Below are 14,603 nucleotides of genomic sequence, written 5' to 3'. Positions count from 1 at the left end.
TGCAAATCTCCTCAGCGCAAGCCGGGCTGCCCTGAGTTCTAGCCAATTGATGCTCCGGGCTGCCTCCGCGCTGGACCACCTGCCTTGCGCCAACTGACCCTGGCAATGCGCCCCCCAACCGTAGAGACTGGCGTCGGTCGTTGCCACGATCCTGTCGGGTTCTCTGAATAGGCAACCCTTCTCCACTGCTCGAGACTGCCACCAACTCAGAGACCAAGTCACTCTTGGTGGGATACGAACTTTCCTGGTGGAGTTGCTGATCTTTGCTCTTTGCATTGGAAGCAAGAACCATTGCAGCTCCCTTGCATGAAGACGTGCCCAGGGAACTATGTTGAGGCAAGAAATCATGATCCCTAACAGTTGGGATAGTTGCACTACCTGCCAGGACCTGTTCCTGCGACACAACTGGATTCTGCTCCTGAGGTTGCGGATTCTTTCCGGGGACAGGGACACCTGGCAAGATACCGAGTCTATTATGGCGCCCAGGTGTTGGATGCGTGTGGCAGGAGTCAAGTTGCTTTTTTCCATGTTTATGGAAAAACCGTGGTCCTGTAAGGTGAGAACTGTGATGTTTACATCTCTCACCGCTTGTTGATGAGTCCTTGAGTGGATGATGATGTCGTCCAGATAGCACTCCAGGCGGACTGGAAGCTTGCGCAGGTGGGCCGCCACAGCTGCAAGAAGCTTCGTGAACGTTCTGGGTGCAGAAGAAAGTCCGAACGGAAGCGCCCTGTATTGGAAGTGCTTTCCGTTGTAACACAAGCGCAGGTACTTCCTGTGTGCGGGATGGATGGGTACATGCAGATACGCCTCCTTGAGATCGATGGAGGTGAGCAGATCCCCTTGTCGCATGCAGCTTAGGATCGACTGAAGAGACTGCATTTTGAAGCGCTTGTAGGCCAGATGTCTGTTCAGGCGCTTCAGATCTAAAATGGCCCTCCACCCCCCTGAATTCTTGGGGACCAGGAAGAGAATGGAATAGAACCCCCTCCCTTCCTGTTCTGGAGGAACTGACTCTATTGCGTTGATCTGCAGAAGATGATCTATTTCTGCCTGCATGAGAGCCCTCTTTACAGGGTTCTTGGATAGTGGGCAGCGAACAAAGGTCCGCGGAGGGGAGGACAGAAACTCCAAGGCTAAACCCCTCCTGATGGTATTTAAGACCCACTTGTCCGAGGTTGTTTCCTCCCAACGGTCTGCATAGAATTGCAGGCGGCCCCCGATGGGAGGAGACCCCAGACGGTCACTTCCCACGTCTAAACTGACGGTTATGGGAGCCCCCACGAAAGGGCTTCCGAAAGGACCCTTGATTGGATTGTCTGCCCCTGGAAGAAAAGTTGTTTCGTTCCTGGGACCTGTCAGAGGACTGGTTAAACTGTCTTTGGGAGGAATAGGAAGAGGAGGAGGCCTGGGCACCTTCCTGTGTCCGAAAGGCCTGTTTCCTGAACGAGCCCTGACCTTTCCTGTCATGCTTCCTGAAGGTGGAAGGAAGAACCTTCCTCTTATCCTTTGTCTCAATCAGGAATTTCTCTAGGGAATCCCCAAAGAGGTTCTCTCCCTTGAATGGAGCTGAAGCCAGCTTCCACTTAGCCTTCATGTCCGCCTGCCAGTGCCGAAGCCAAAGCAGGCGGCGAGAAGTGATGTTGGACGCTAGTGCCCTGGAGGCGAATTTCGCTGCATGCAGGGATGCATCAGAGGCATATTCCACAGCCGTAATGATCTTGTTAAGATCATGTCGCCAACGAGATGCTTCAGATGGGGGCTGAGATCTGAGTTGGCGCAGCCATAATAGGGATGCCCTCGTAAAGAACGAGGCAGAAGTGGAGGTTTTGATCGCCCAGGCAGCCGCCTGGTGCGTTTTGAGACAAGCCTTTTCTGCCCTCTTATCCTCTGCCTTTAACCCTTCTAATAACTCGGCCGGGAGATTAGAATTAGAGGTCAGAGAGACCACAGGGGCATCCACTTCTGGAGGTTTCAATACATCCTCCAGCCTAGGTTCTAAGGGATACAGAGATTTGTCTGCGCCACTGGGGTTGGCCAGGGTACCTGGCTGTGCCCATTGGCGCTGGATAACCTCCATGAACATGTCAGGGACTGGTATCAGTTCTGGGTCAGGGGTTGTTTCGCTGAACAGCCCTGCCATGAGGTCCTGGGAAGTAGAAGGGACTTCCTTGTCCTTAGGTTTGGCACCAAGCTCAGTAGAGGCTCTGGCCTTGTGTAAGATGGACTTGAATAAGGATGGCTTAAAGAGACCAGTGAAGGAGGGCTTGTCTGGAGGCATATCCTCATCCTCCGAGAGAGCAAAGTCCTCAGCAGTCTCCTCCTCCCACGTAGACACCTCTGTGGTGATAGAGGTGCCCGGGGAGTCGAGGACTCTGGTCCTCTTTTCCCCCAGGGGGCGAGCAGGCCTAGAGGCCTTGCCACCCCTGCCTTCCTGTAGCCTCATGGCTTCTACCACACCCTGGGAAATAGCCTGCGTGATGAGATCCCTCATTTCTGCTGACATAGCTGGGCCCTTGTCCTCTACAGGCCTGGATTGGTCATAGGCCTGTCCCCTGGCCCCCCTAGGAGGATCTCTCTGATCCTCTGCATGAAAACAACATTGAAAGGAGGGGATATCCTCCCTGACTGAAGAGCTAGGAGAACCTGGGAACCCAGAGAGGCTGCAGGGGATCCTGACCTGGAATCCCTATCACAGAAGGATGGGGATCTATCTCCCATTTCCTCCCCCTGCTCTATCTCCCTCTGAATGGGTGGGGAAGGAACTGGCCCAGCCTCACTTGGTAAGGGTGCAGAGGGAACCTGGGGCCTAGCAGACTTGTCCTTTAGGGAGTCCTGCCCCTTGTCCCCTTGAATTTTGGGGGCCTTGCTCCCAGCTGAAGAGTGGGAAGCTTTCCCCCCAGCGCCCTTGTTTCCCTTTCTCCCCTGGCCTGAGGGATCTGGCCTACTGCGCTTTGCAGATGGCCCTGCCAGCTCCTCCCTTCGCTCCAAACCTTCATCAGCCATCCTTGGTTGATCTTGAGTCGAAGAGGTCGCTGCTGAGGGAAGGGCAGTGGACGCTGGCCCGCCAGCTCCAGAAGCGTCTGCAGACTCAGATGGGAGGCTGGATCAGGCACCAGGACACTCCTTGCCGCTTCCCCTTAGGTGGCTGGGGAACTTCAGGCTTGCTGAAGACCCAGGCAAGCCCTCGCAATCCTCCGCGGCTGTCTGTTTGAGGCGGAGAGGCTCTGCTGCTTGCTGCTGCTTTCCGGTGGGTAAAATGTCTCAAAAAGATGGCCGCCGGCTCTTCTGCGCGCCAAAAGCCTCACTTAAGGTCCAGGCGCTTCCCATTGGCTGCAGCCGAAAAGCGCGCCAAAGCAGCGCTTTTCAAAATGGCCGCCGCTCTCCCGATCGGCAAAAGACGCCGTTTGGAGAAGCAAGGGCTTTTTAAAAAGCCTCTCCTCCAAAACGACCAGGGAAACACGGGGATTGCCGTCCTTCCCTGCGCTCGCCAGCAGACGCCGGACGAGCGGCCTCGCTTGTTCCCCCAGCTGCGACTAAGCAGCTGTGGAACCGATCGCTGCCTCAGCCTTGCTTTAGCAAATCCTCTTCTTGGTCAAAAAAATAGAAAAAAAGGAAAATAAAAAGTCAAAATAATAACACCTGGGGAAAAATCCTAATAACAACTAACTCTTAACACATAAAAATACTCTAAAATTACTATTGGAGAACCCAGCCTATTTGCTCAAAGCTGAGAGTTCCCCAAAACTAGTCCTATCGGGCGGACTGAGTTTTTAAAACTGAGCCGGAAGAGGCAAAGGAGGCGTGGCCAGAGGGGAAAAATCTACTCAGTCCATGGGCAAACAGGCTGTGTTAACCCATCCTTGGACTCTCCAAGCAGCGCTATGGAGAAAAAGAAGGAAGATTATGAGTGAGTGAGGGTCTGAGGGAAGTCTCGCCTTAGCACTTGGCCACCACAGGTGCCCCTCGACACGAGTGACATTGAGCTGGCCACAGACACCCACCCGGGTCCCCCCCCAAGGTCAAACACAACCCTGATGCAGCCCTCAATGAAATCGAGTTTGACAACCTGTCCTAATGCATCCAATAACTGCTAGCAGGGCTCTAGAACCGTGATAGCAAACCTATGACATGCATGCCCAAAGTGGCACGTGAAGCCATGTCACCCGGCACGGGTTTGTCTTCTGGGTTTCTGGCACGCATGGGTGTGAGATGATCACCTGTCTTTTGCACGTGCAAGTTCGGCTTTTCCAGAGTGCAGCCCCAACGAGTGCACATACACACGCATGTTTCTGCGTGACCTTTTCGGCACTCAGTGCCAAAAAGGTTCACCATCACTGCTCTAGAAGGTCTTCACAAGGTAATTTCTGTCTATTGGAAGAAATACAGGCAGTCCTCATTTAATGATCATAACTATGACCAGCAACTTGGTCATTGAATGAAGTAGTTGGTAAGTGAAACCCTGACTGTGTTTACGATCATCAGCTTTCAGGTGCTTTACCGACTGCAAAGGTTGTAAATGTGAAGATTGGTCGTAACTTTTTCATCATTGCCGTAACTGTGAATGGTTGCTAAACGAGGCAGTCACTAAATGAGGATTGCCAGGAACCTCCAAAAAGTCAGTCTGTTCCAGGAAGAAACGTAGGTTACAAGATCCAAAGTAAGTACCGCAGACTTCATTCCCACCAAGAGTGAAGATCTGATTCTCTGGAAAATGGCTGGTTTTATTGGTGGGAACAATCCTGATAAAGAAACTATGGGCCAATCAGAACAAGAAGCTTTCAACAGTCATGACCATAAAAAAACACAGACCAGCAGAACCAGGAGATTTCAGACAGGTAGGTTAAAGAGATCACGAAAGAGACAATAAAGAATTAAACATTTAAAGACTGATTCCTAAAACGAAGCAGAAGAAAGTGAACTACATAGCAAAACCCTGCAAAGGACAGCAACTCCCTCCCTGATCTTTTTCACCCATATACCCTTTAAAAAAAGACTCTGACCTTTCTGTTCTGGGTGGTTTATGAGAAGATTCTGGAGGAGGAAGGCCGATTTCACCTTCAGTTTCTGTACATTACTCTGCATGGCCCTCATGAGTACGGAGAAGCCATCAAGGCGCAAGAATTGCTGTAGGCCAGCTTCTTGGGCTCTTACTAAGCCTGGTAAGCAGAAGGAAATATGAAGAAGGATGAGAATGAGCAAATGCAGACTGAACAATCAGTTGACTGAACAATGAAGGGCCAAGATGTGGATGACTCCACACAATTCCAACCCAGTTCAACATTCACATCCCATCCACTTAGCCGTATTTTTCGGACTATAAGATGCGCCGGTGTATAAGATGCACCAAGATTTCAAAGAGGTAAGTAAGAAAAAAAACATTTTTCTCTCCCTGGCCCTCAGGATCACTTTGCAGGCTTTAGCAGGACTGGGAATAGGCAAAAATGGGGTGGAAAATGTGCCATTTTCCACAAAAATAGGGGCATTTTCCCCTCCCCCCCCCCAGCCCTGCTAAAGCCTGCAGAGTGTTTCTGGAAGCTGGAGGAAGGGGAAAACGGCCAGTTTTTCGCCACTCTTTTCACAAAAATGGGATTCGAGGCGCCAAAAATGGCTGTATCCGGTTTATAGGACGCACCAATATTTCCACGCTCTTTTAGGGGGGGAAAGGTGCATTTATACTCCGAAAAATACAGTATTTCATCTCCTGATAGTATAACCAAGAACAAGAATTCCATTACCCATGAATCAGGCTCTATAACTACATCTTACAACATTCATTAAATGCCAGAACAGCCATGACACTATACAATTATCCGAAACCCTGGTATTCACTCCTGCTCACCTATCACCTCCAGGCCATACTTTCCTGCAATCAATTTTAACATTGGAATTAACTCTCTAACATAAATTCCACTGTCAAGAGCATGATTTTCAAATGACAAATTTTGGGTCCCTGAGCTGTACATTCCAAGTTTGCTCCAGGCATCTAATAATGGCTTGTTTCAAGAAAACCCCAATAGGCCAGGGTATCTTAGTATCTCAGCATTCTGTTCAGGCATAAGCACAAGAGGCAATTTGCAACCAACAGCAGCATTCTCACGGAGTGTGTGTGTGTGGTGCTTTGATTTTTGCTGCCTGATTTTAGAATACTGCTAGCTGCTTTTGACAGTGTCTTGGAAAGAAGAACAGAAAAGGAAGTTTAAGGTAAGAAAGACCTTTACCTCCAGATGATGTTTTGAACTATAACTCCACAGCCTCTTTTAATAATTATGATGGTTAGAACACATAGGAGTGGTAATGCAAAATGCCGTAACGTTTGCCACACTCATGTGTGCAATGACCGAAGACTCATTAACATCCCAACTGCTAAAAGTGATAATAGATAAAAGTAACACATATGTGTTAGTCATTCCTGACTCTAGGGGGTGGTGCTCATCTCCGTTTCAAAGCCAAAGAGCCAGCACTATCCGAAAACGTCTCTGTGGTCATGTGGCTGGCATGACTAAACGCCGAAGGCGCATGGAACGCTGTTACCTTCCCACCAAAGGTGGCCCCTATTTTTCTACTTGAATTTTTTACGTGCTTTCAAACTGTTAGGTTGGCAGAAGCTGGGACAACTAATGGGAGCTCACTAAGTTATGCCGTGCTAGGGATTCGAACCTCTGATCTTCTGATCAACAAGCTCAGCATCTTAGCCACTGAGCCACCCCATCCCTAAAAGTGATAATAACTCTAATCATATTTTTAAAAGCTGAAACAACTGGATGGTTGCCTTACTGATCAAGAAAGTGGTGCTATGGAAGCACTAAATCTTCCTCCTTCTTTTCCCTATCATAAATGGTTCCATTACTTGCTTGCTTGGCATTTATACATGCATGCATGCATGCTATACATACATACATATACATACATGCATGCATACATACTTCCTATTTCTTAACCATCCACCTCTCTATTTTACTGTTGCCTAAGTAAATAAAAACACTAGATTTCTTTCTTCCCCTGTTGCATAGCTAACAGCTGTGCTGGGATATATACTGGGATAAGCCTTCTATAACACTTTCAGCTTGGCTCTCCATTCACTAAGCAGCCACCGTTCCCCACTCACAAGAAATGGCAAAGAGCGCCTTGATCCGAACAGCCTCGCTGGGGTCATGATCCAGCAGCCGTAGCAGCTTCCTCATGCAGCCCAGCGCCAAGGCCTGCTCCTGAACCATGGGCACATTCTGGGCACAGGTGCCCACCAGATGGGCAGCTCGCCATCGCAGTTCCTGCTCTTCATGTTCCAGGTATCGGTGGGCCAACAGCCGCATGCCCTCCAGTTTGCAGAAATCTGGAAGATGATTGAAAGCAGTACAGGTAGTCCTTGACTTACAACCAATCACCTAGCAATAGTTCAAATTTATGATGGACCACCAAAATGCATTTATGACCTGGATACAAAGTTCTGACAAACACCCACACCCACTGACGGTCACATGATCACATTTTGGTGCTCAGCAACGAGACTGCATTTATGGCCATTTGCAGCAGCTGAAGTTCATGTATCCACAATTTGCATTGCTTTTTGTCAGAAATTGCTGTTTTCTTCCAGCAAAAAAAAAAAAGCCATTGCAGACAATGGGTTTCTTTAATAACCTCATATTTGCTGAACAGCCATAGTGATTCACTTAACTACTGACACACAAAAAGTTGTAAAATCAGGTCAGTCACTTAAAGACAAACATGACTCCAGACCTGATTAGAGTTATTACTTGAGGACTGCCTGTAACCAAAAGAAGACAGTGATACTGGCAGAATACTAGCTAACTTCTTCTGGCCTTACTCACTCTGTTATAGCTCAAGGAGTAAGGATACAACTGCTTTCTCCACTTGAATGACCTCCAGATATGTGGACTCCAACTCCCAGAATTCCACAGTAAATATGCCTATGCTGAGAATTGTGGGAATCTGTAGTTTTACTTTTGTGATTCTCCAGTGATTTCCATAAAATATTTTTCATATTAAGGATTATACATGCCAGTCAATGAACTGCACCCATGTGCACTTCCCATCCCAAGGTCCTTTGAAGTCCACCCAGATTATATTGCCTCAAATTGCCCCATTGCAAAGTGCAATTTCTCAGAAATAAAACAAAAACAGGTGTTTGATTTGATTTTATACATGTAAAGCCATGAAAAATCCATCCCTTTAAAAATTCCTTTCCCAAATAGGTCTTCTCAATCTGCATTAGCAGCATGGTCATAATCCCTGTAGCTATAAAATCAGTGTACGGGCTGGCTTTCAAAAAAGTTATCCCTTCTGACTCAAGCCTTCTGTTACATTTTCTTTGGGAGGTGCTGATGAAAGCTTTCCTTTTCTTAGACAAGTGACCATATGGTGGAGAGAGGAGGGCAAGAATTTTGTTCAGCTCAACAGGTTTGTCTTTTTTATTTCTTATCTTGCAATGGTTTGGCTTGGCTGCAATCATTATTTTAAGTGAATGTTTCCCAAACTTTTAAGAAGACACATGGACTTCAGATCTTAGAATTCGTCAGCCAGAAGTGCTGGCTGAGGGAATTCTGGGACTCCACATGTCTTAAAGTTGCTGAAGTTGGGAAACCTTGTGCTATAAATGAACTTCCTTTTAGAAAGATATATGCTTCCTTTGCTTGAAATATGAATTGGAATCGGGAAAATACTGCAGTATGGACCTCTTCTACTCAAAATAACAATTTTTCACATACACAAGATGAGATTGCTTTTGTACCTGCAGCATTATCCAAGTTTTCACACAACTCTGCCAGTACACTGAGGGCATTTTCCCTTTGGTCAAGATCTGAATGTGTTTCCTCTGAACTTTCCCCACGTTCTGATCCTGGGCTTAACTCTTCCAAAATACGCAGACATTCCTTCATTTGCTCCACTTCATCCATCTGCCCACGAAATGCCTCCACCATGGCTTCCTGCAACCACTGTCTCCTCTGGGAAATTGGCCATTAGGTGGAGTGGAGAGAAGAAGAGGAATGAGAATTGGTAAATAATCTTTTCGTGCTTGTGTTGCCTTAAATGCCATGTTTGAGCTTATTTTTTCTCTCTCAGAGCAACATGCCGTATGAAGATGGTGGTACGAACAGTTGTCCCAAAGGCAATATAACAATACAATCACCAGTGAGTAACTAAGTAAATTACACACACACACAAACTGGTACAACTAAATAAGAACCAGGGAAAAAAATCAACAATAATCCTATTAACTAAATTGATTTGAGAGAGAGAGAGACAGATCCAATATTATCATGTCTAGGGATAGATTAAACCCAGGTTTTCCTAGGAAGTCTCAGTATGTAATTTAGGATGATAACATCTCATTTCCTTGCTGAGGGCATCAGAAGTGTTTAAATGCTTAGCTTTCACCTTTCCCACAATGAATACTATTAAAAGTAATTCTGCCATTAATGCATAGAAAAGGTTTGTTAAAGATGCATACTTTAATTTTTTTCTTTCTTCTTGCACATAATACAGGCTGATAATTAACATTACCATAGTCATCTCTATATCAGTGTTTCCCAATCTTAGTCATTTTAAGATTTGTGGACTTCAACTACCAGAGGAGGTATTCTGGGAGTTGAAGTCCACACATCTTAAAATGGCTAACGATGGGAAACACTATCTAGATTTAAAGATAATCTTTCCTCTAGGAACTATACATTCTCTCTTCTATTTCCCCCGCAAAACCCAAACAAACCCACGAGGTACATTCTGTTAACTACCCCAAGCAAGCTTTCCTGTCTAAGGACAGACTTAAATCCATGTGTCCATTATCCTTGTCCAACTTCCTGCTAGAATATGTAGGCCCTCTTTTTCACATCCTACTTCCTGCCTGGATAGTCAGGAATCCCTTATGTCTAAACATTGGACTCGATTCCCTCTCCTGAGGAGCCCAGCTGCACACCTCATCAGACATAGGTGCCGTCTGACCAGGTTCGGTGTTACCCGCCATGACCGCCATCTGCAGCAGCCCCTGCAAATTGCGGGGATGCTCGCGCGGTGGCTGGTTCCCATCTGTACCCCCTTCAGCCATGGTTGGGGAATGTGGACGCAAGTCACCAACGTGGAGGCAAATCACCAACACTGTAAAAGAACTGTAAAGAAACAAACAGAGAGAAAGAAGAATAAGTGGAAGAGAAAAAAACACAGGGAGCCTAACCACAGGATCAGGCACATCTTTGCTCCAGTCCTTACTTTTCAGAAATACAACTGCTCTCTTTATAAGCGAAACCTTCACCCAAGTATTGCAATATAAGTGTTCTTCACCATGTCAGCTTGCCAGTCTTAAGTTATCCTTAGAGACAGAAGACTTAATTCCATTCCTACTTCTCCCACACAACAACCCAAGTTGTCTGCTAGGGCAGAGATTCCCAATCTTGGCAACTTTAAAATGAGGGAAATGACACATGGACTTTAACTCCCAGAATTCCCCAGACAGCATGGCTGGCTGGGGAATTCTGGAAGTTGAAGTCCATGCATCTTAACGCTGCCAAGATTGGGAACCCTTGTGTTAGGGAATTTAAAAAGCCACAACCATAACCATAAAATCAAAGGCCCGTCTCTTTTTATGTGGTGAGTGATGCACTATCTTGACTTTTTTGACCCGCAGACAAACCTGTCAACAATCAATAGTACATCTCCTAGCATTTACTTCATGGCCACTGAGCATTAAGTCATTATCAATGGAGCCATTAATCAACTATTAACACAAAAGTGATCATAGAAGTCCAATTTCCTGCTCAATGCAGAAATCCAAATTAAATAATCCCAAAGATTATTGGGATTATATCAAGATTCATGAAAAGGAAGCCAACACTTACTCTGAATAGGTAGCAACTCTATTTTTTGGCTGGATTGTTGAGTCAGAAGTTACATATCTCCAACTACCAAGATACTCTAAAATACTGTCTTCTAATTTTCTATTGCTTAGAGAATCGTAACTAGCTTTTGCCCACTAGATGTCAGCTGTGGAGACTTAGCTAAATATTTTCAGGATTTCTTTCATGGGAAAAGGGTTGAGAACAGGATGCTGTCCATAAACAAAAATAACACTTTGGAAGATATGAGAATAGGAAGAATAAGAATAGAATACAGATGAGAAATCTTGTTCTGGAAAACCTGCACAAGTTCCACTCTAGTATACGTATACAACACCAGTGAGGAATTCAGCTCATTTATTCTACCAATTTATTCATTTTTTATCCTGCTTTTCTTTTAAAAATAATTCAAGGTGGCAAACATGTCTAATCCTCTTCTTTCTTCCTGTTTTCTCTACAACAACATTGTGAGGAAGGTTAAGCTGAGAGATACTGGTCCAAAGTCACCAGCCAGCTTTTCTGCCTAAGGCAGGACTAGAACTCACTATTTCTTGGTTATTAGCCTGGTGCCTTAACCAAACTCTCTCTCCTGAGGTAATCCAAGGGTTAAATCAGGTCAAGAGTGCACTAGTTCCTATCCCCAGTCAAGCATTACCGTATTTTCTGGCGTATAAAACTGCTTTTTAACCCCCAAAAATTATTTCAAAAATCCGGGGTCGTCTTATACGCCGGGTATACCAAAAAACCAAAATAAAAGAAAAAGCAACGCCGCCAAGCAAAAAGCTGCGCCGCCACCAGCACAGAGGCCGGCCTTTCAATTGATAACCTCGGCGCTCCTCGCCTGGGCATATGGATGGATGAGCACTGGGATGGCTTAGTAAGGTCTGGCTAGAAGTCTGGAGGAGGAAGGCGCTGAGCTCAAACTACGAAAGCCCAGCAGCGCGGAGGCCTTCAGCCGGCTCGCGGGCGCCTGAAAGTAGGGGGTCGTCTTATACGCCCAGTCGCCTTATATGGCGGAATATACAATATATATTAGAAATTTTAATTGTTTCAAAATGTAGACCAGCAGACAAATTTTGCTACTTTGGTTCCTAAGTCATGCATGGATCCAAATTGATAATTGTAAACTCTAAACCAAGATCTGGGAATTATTGTGGAATCACCCCAATGAACCCCAAGGCCATTATTTTAGGTACTTGGTGTAGCATAGGGGTGTCAAACACAAGGCCAGCATGCTAGATCCAGGCCACAGGGTGGTTAGGATTAGCCCACAGGGCTGCCCTAGAAACAGCAAATGAGTGGCCCACGGTGCCTCTGCCGGTGAAAACAACGCTTGGGAAGCTCCATTTTCGCTGGCAGAGGGCTGCAGGGGGCCGTTGCAGCTGAAAATTAAGTGACGTTGAGCTGGTCATGCCCACTCTGGCCACGGCTGCCCCCCAAGGTTAAACATAACCCTGATGCGTCCCTCAATGAAATCAAGACCCCGATGTAGCATAATCTCAAAATTACAGGTCCTCAACTTACGACCACAATTGAACCCAAAATTTCTGTTGCTAAGTGACACGTTTATTAAATGAATTTTGCCCCACCATAAAGCTTTCTGGCCACAGTTGCTAAGTGAATCACTGTGATTAGTAATATCATTGTGTATAATGTAACTGTCATAAATATGAGTCAGTTGCCAGGTGTCTGAATTTAAATCATGTGACCATGGGGCTGCTGAAACAGTTGCCAAGTTTGAAAAAACGGTCATGTCAATTTTTTTTCAGTACTGTTGTAACTTCAAACGGCCACTAAATGAACTGTTGTAAGTTGAGGACTACCTCTACTTTGGACATCTCCCTTGCTCTCAGCTTAATCTACCTTACAAGACTGTTGTTTCAAGGCTGAAATAAGGAAGTGAAATAATTATGTACAGAGGAGGGCAGACTATTTAATGAAAAAATAAAAGCAATAATCCATCCTATGCAGTTCTTGCTCCTAATAAAGGAGAATATTTGTAGCTCAGGATTGACATGAGGTGTTCTTGGTGCTCTCTGAGCTTATTTGTTTTCTTACAGACATTTCCTTATCCAAACTAGATAACACCATCAATGCTAGTAAGGAGTGCAGTTTGCTGTCAGTTTATATTCTAATTCTATAGAATATAATTATATAATTCTATATAATATAGGCAGACAGTAAACTGCGCTGCAGGTAAAATCATCAGTGCTAGTAAGGAGTGCAGTTTGCTGTCAGTTTATATTCTAATTCTATAGAATAAAATATAAACAGACAGCAAACTGTACTCCTTACTAGCACTGATATTACTTAGTTTGGTAATGAAACGTCTGCAAGAAAACAAGCAACTCAGAGAGCACCAAGGACCCCCAAATTCTTGCTCCGGTTTTCAAAAAAATTCCAGAAATCTTTCTCCCAGCTGCCTTTCCTGAAACTCTAGGAGTCTACAGTTACCAATCAGAAAGCCCCTAGCTCTAGAGCCAACACGATTAGATGGGCTTTAGGCCTTTCTCTCCGTGGCAACGACTTCTCCCGGGGGAAATGTATATTACTGACCTACAGTGCAGGACTGTTGTGTAAGGTTTACAAATAGGTAATAATCGCTGTGAATGTTGGAAGGCCCCACACCCGTTTACAACCAGGGAGCCGATATGACATGGAATCGGGGAGAGGAGGAGAAGCTTTCCACTAAGTAATTGAAGACTATAGGATTTTTCCGGACAAGCCAAAGGGAGTTTGCAGAGGAACGGCGATTTGCCTTTCTGAGCCCTGGCATTTTCTGGGACTGGCATTTTCCTAAAGGCCAAAAACAGGTGACAACCTGATACAGGCTTCCAAGAAATGGACGGCCCGAGGAGACCCCAATTTTCCTGCCCTCTTTCCTAAGCCCCAAGATTAATCCTTTTCCCCCTGGGTGGGGGTGGGGTTAGAACCCCTCTTTTCCCTTCATTCAAACCTCCCCCTTTTCTGGGGGTGGCCCTTCCTCTCCTCCCTGTCCTCGTCCTTCCCTTGTCCAGGTACCTTTCGGCGCTGTCCGTTTTTCCACGTTGATCTGCCCGCTTCCCGCCGGTCGCCCCGAAAAGGACACGCGTCTCTCGCCAGCTTAGCTTGTGCGAGCGGCCATCGACAACCACGTGCGAAGGAAAGGGCGGAGACTGGGCGGAGGAGGGGAGGGGACTCGGGAACCCCTAGTGGCGGCTTTCGGGAATTACACCAGACGCCGGTTCCGCTTTCGCAAGCGGCGACCTCCTAGCGTCGGCGTAGAGGCGTGGCGGATGCTCTCCGCAGACTCCCGCCAAGGAGGAAGCCCTGAGACCCTAAGGGACTAAGTGGGTGGAGGGCGAGGAGATCCGCGGGCATATGCCAAGTTTCAAGGGGTCCCAAGTTTTTTGCTTATTCTTGAACGCGCCCTCCCATTAAGTTTCTCGTTAAAATGAGATTACCTTTTTTTGCCATTTTTTTTATTGTGGGGCAGGCGGGCACACATTAAACATGAGATTCTGTTGCCTGCTGTCAAAAGAAAATATATAGTATATACCTACTCATACACATATCACACACACACACACACACACACACACACACACACACACACACACAGAGGAGGGGGCTTCGTGGTATCCGAAGCAGAATATTCAATCACAGATTTGTTCCATATAGCATCAACCTTTTAAACTCTCAAGCTTCCTCTTTCAACTCTATTCAAAATGGAGTAGATTAAGTGAGTGTATGTATGTATTTATGTGTGGGTGGTGT

At 46.2% G+C, this 14,603-nt stretch overlaps 1 protein-coding gene across 1 annotated transcript in view; it reads right to left on the bottom strand.

Moving 5' to 3' along the window:
- Nucleotides 1-13,998, bottom strand: part of HSPBP1 (HSPA (Hsp70) binding protein 1) — a 47,374-nt gene extending 33,376 nt beyond the window's left edge. The window contains exons 1-5 of the mRNA XM_081970777.1: nt 13,869-13,998; nt 9,935-10,124; nt 8,750-8,963; nt 7,109-7,333; nt 5,004-5,159 (exon numbers count right to left, since the gene is read on the bottom strand). Of these exons, the coding sequence (XP_081826903.1) occupies nt 5,004-5,159; nt 7,109-7,333; nt 8,750-8,963; nt 9,935-10,063 (724 nt within the window). The 5' untranslated portion in view covers nt 10,064-10,124; nt 13,869-13,998. The remainder of the gene's footprint in view (nt 1-5,003; nt 5,160-7,108; nt 7,334-8,749; nt 8,964-9,934; nt 10,125-13,868) is intronic.
- Nucleotides 13,999-14,603: the final 605 nt, after the last annotated feature.

This window comes from Natrix helvetica, assembly GCF_964273705.1.
Source record: "Natrix helvetica genome assembly, chromosome: Z".
In the NCBI taxonomy this organism is placed as follows: Eukaryota; Metazoa; Chordata; class Lepidosauria; order Squamata; family Natricidae; genus Natrix; species Natrix helvetica.
The sequence above is the reverse complement of the archived record's forward strand: the minus strand, read 5'-3'. Positions and strand labels throughout refer to the sequence as shown.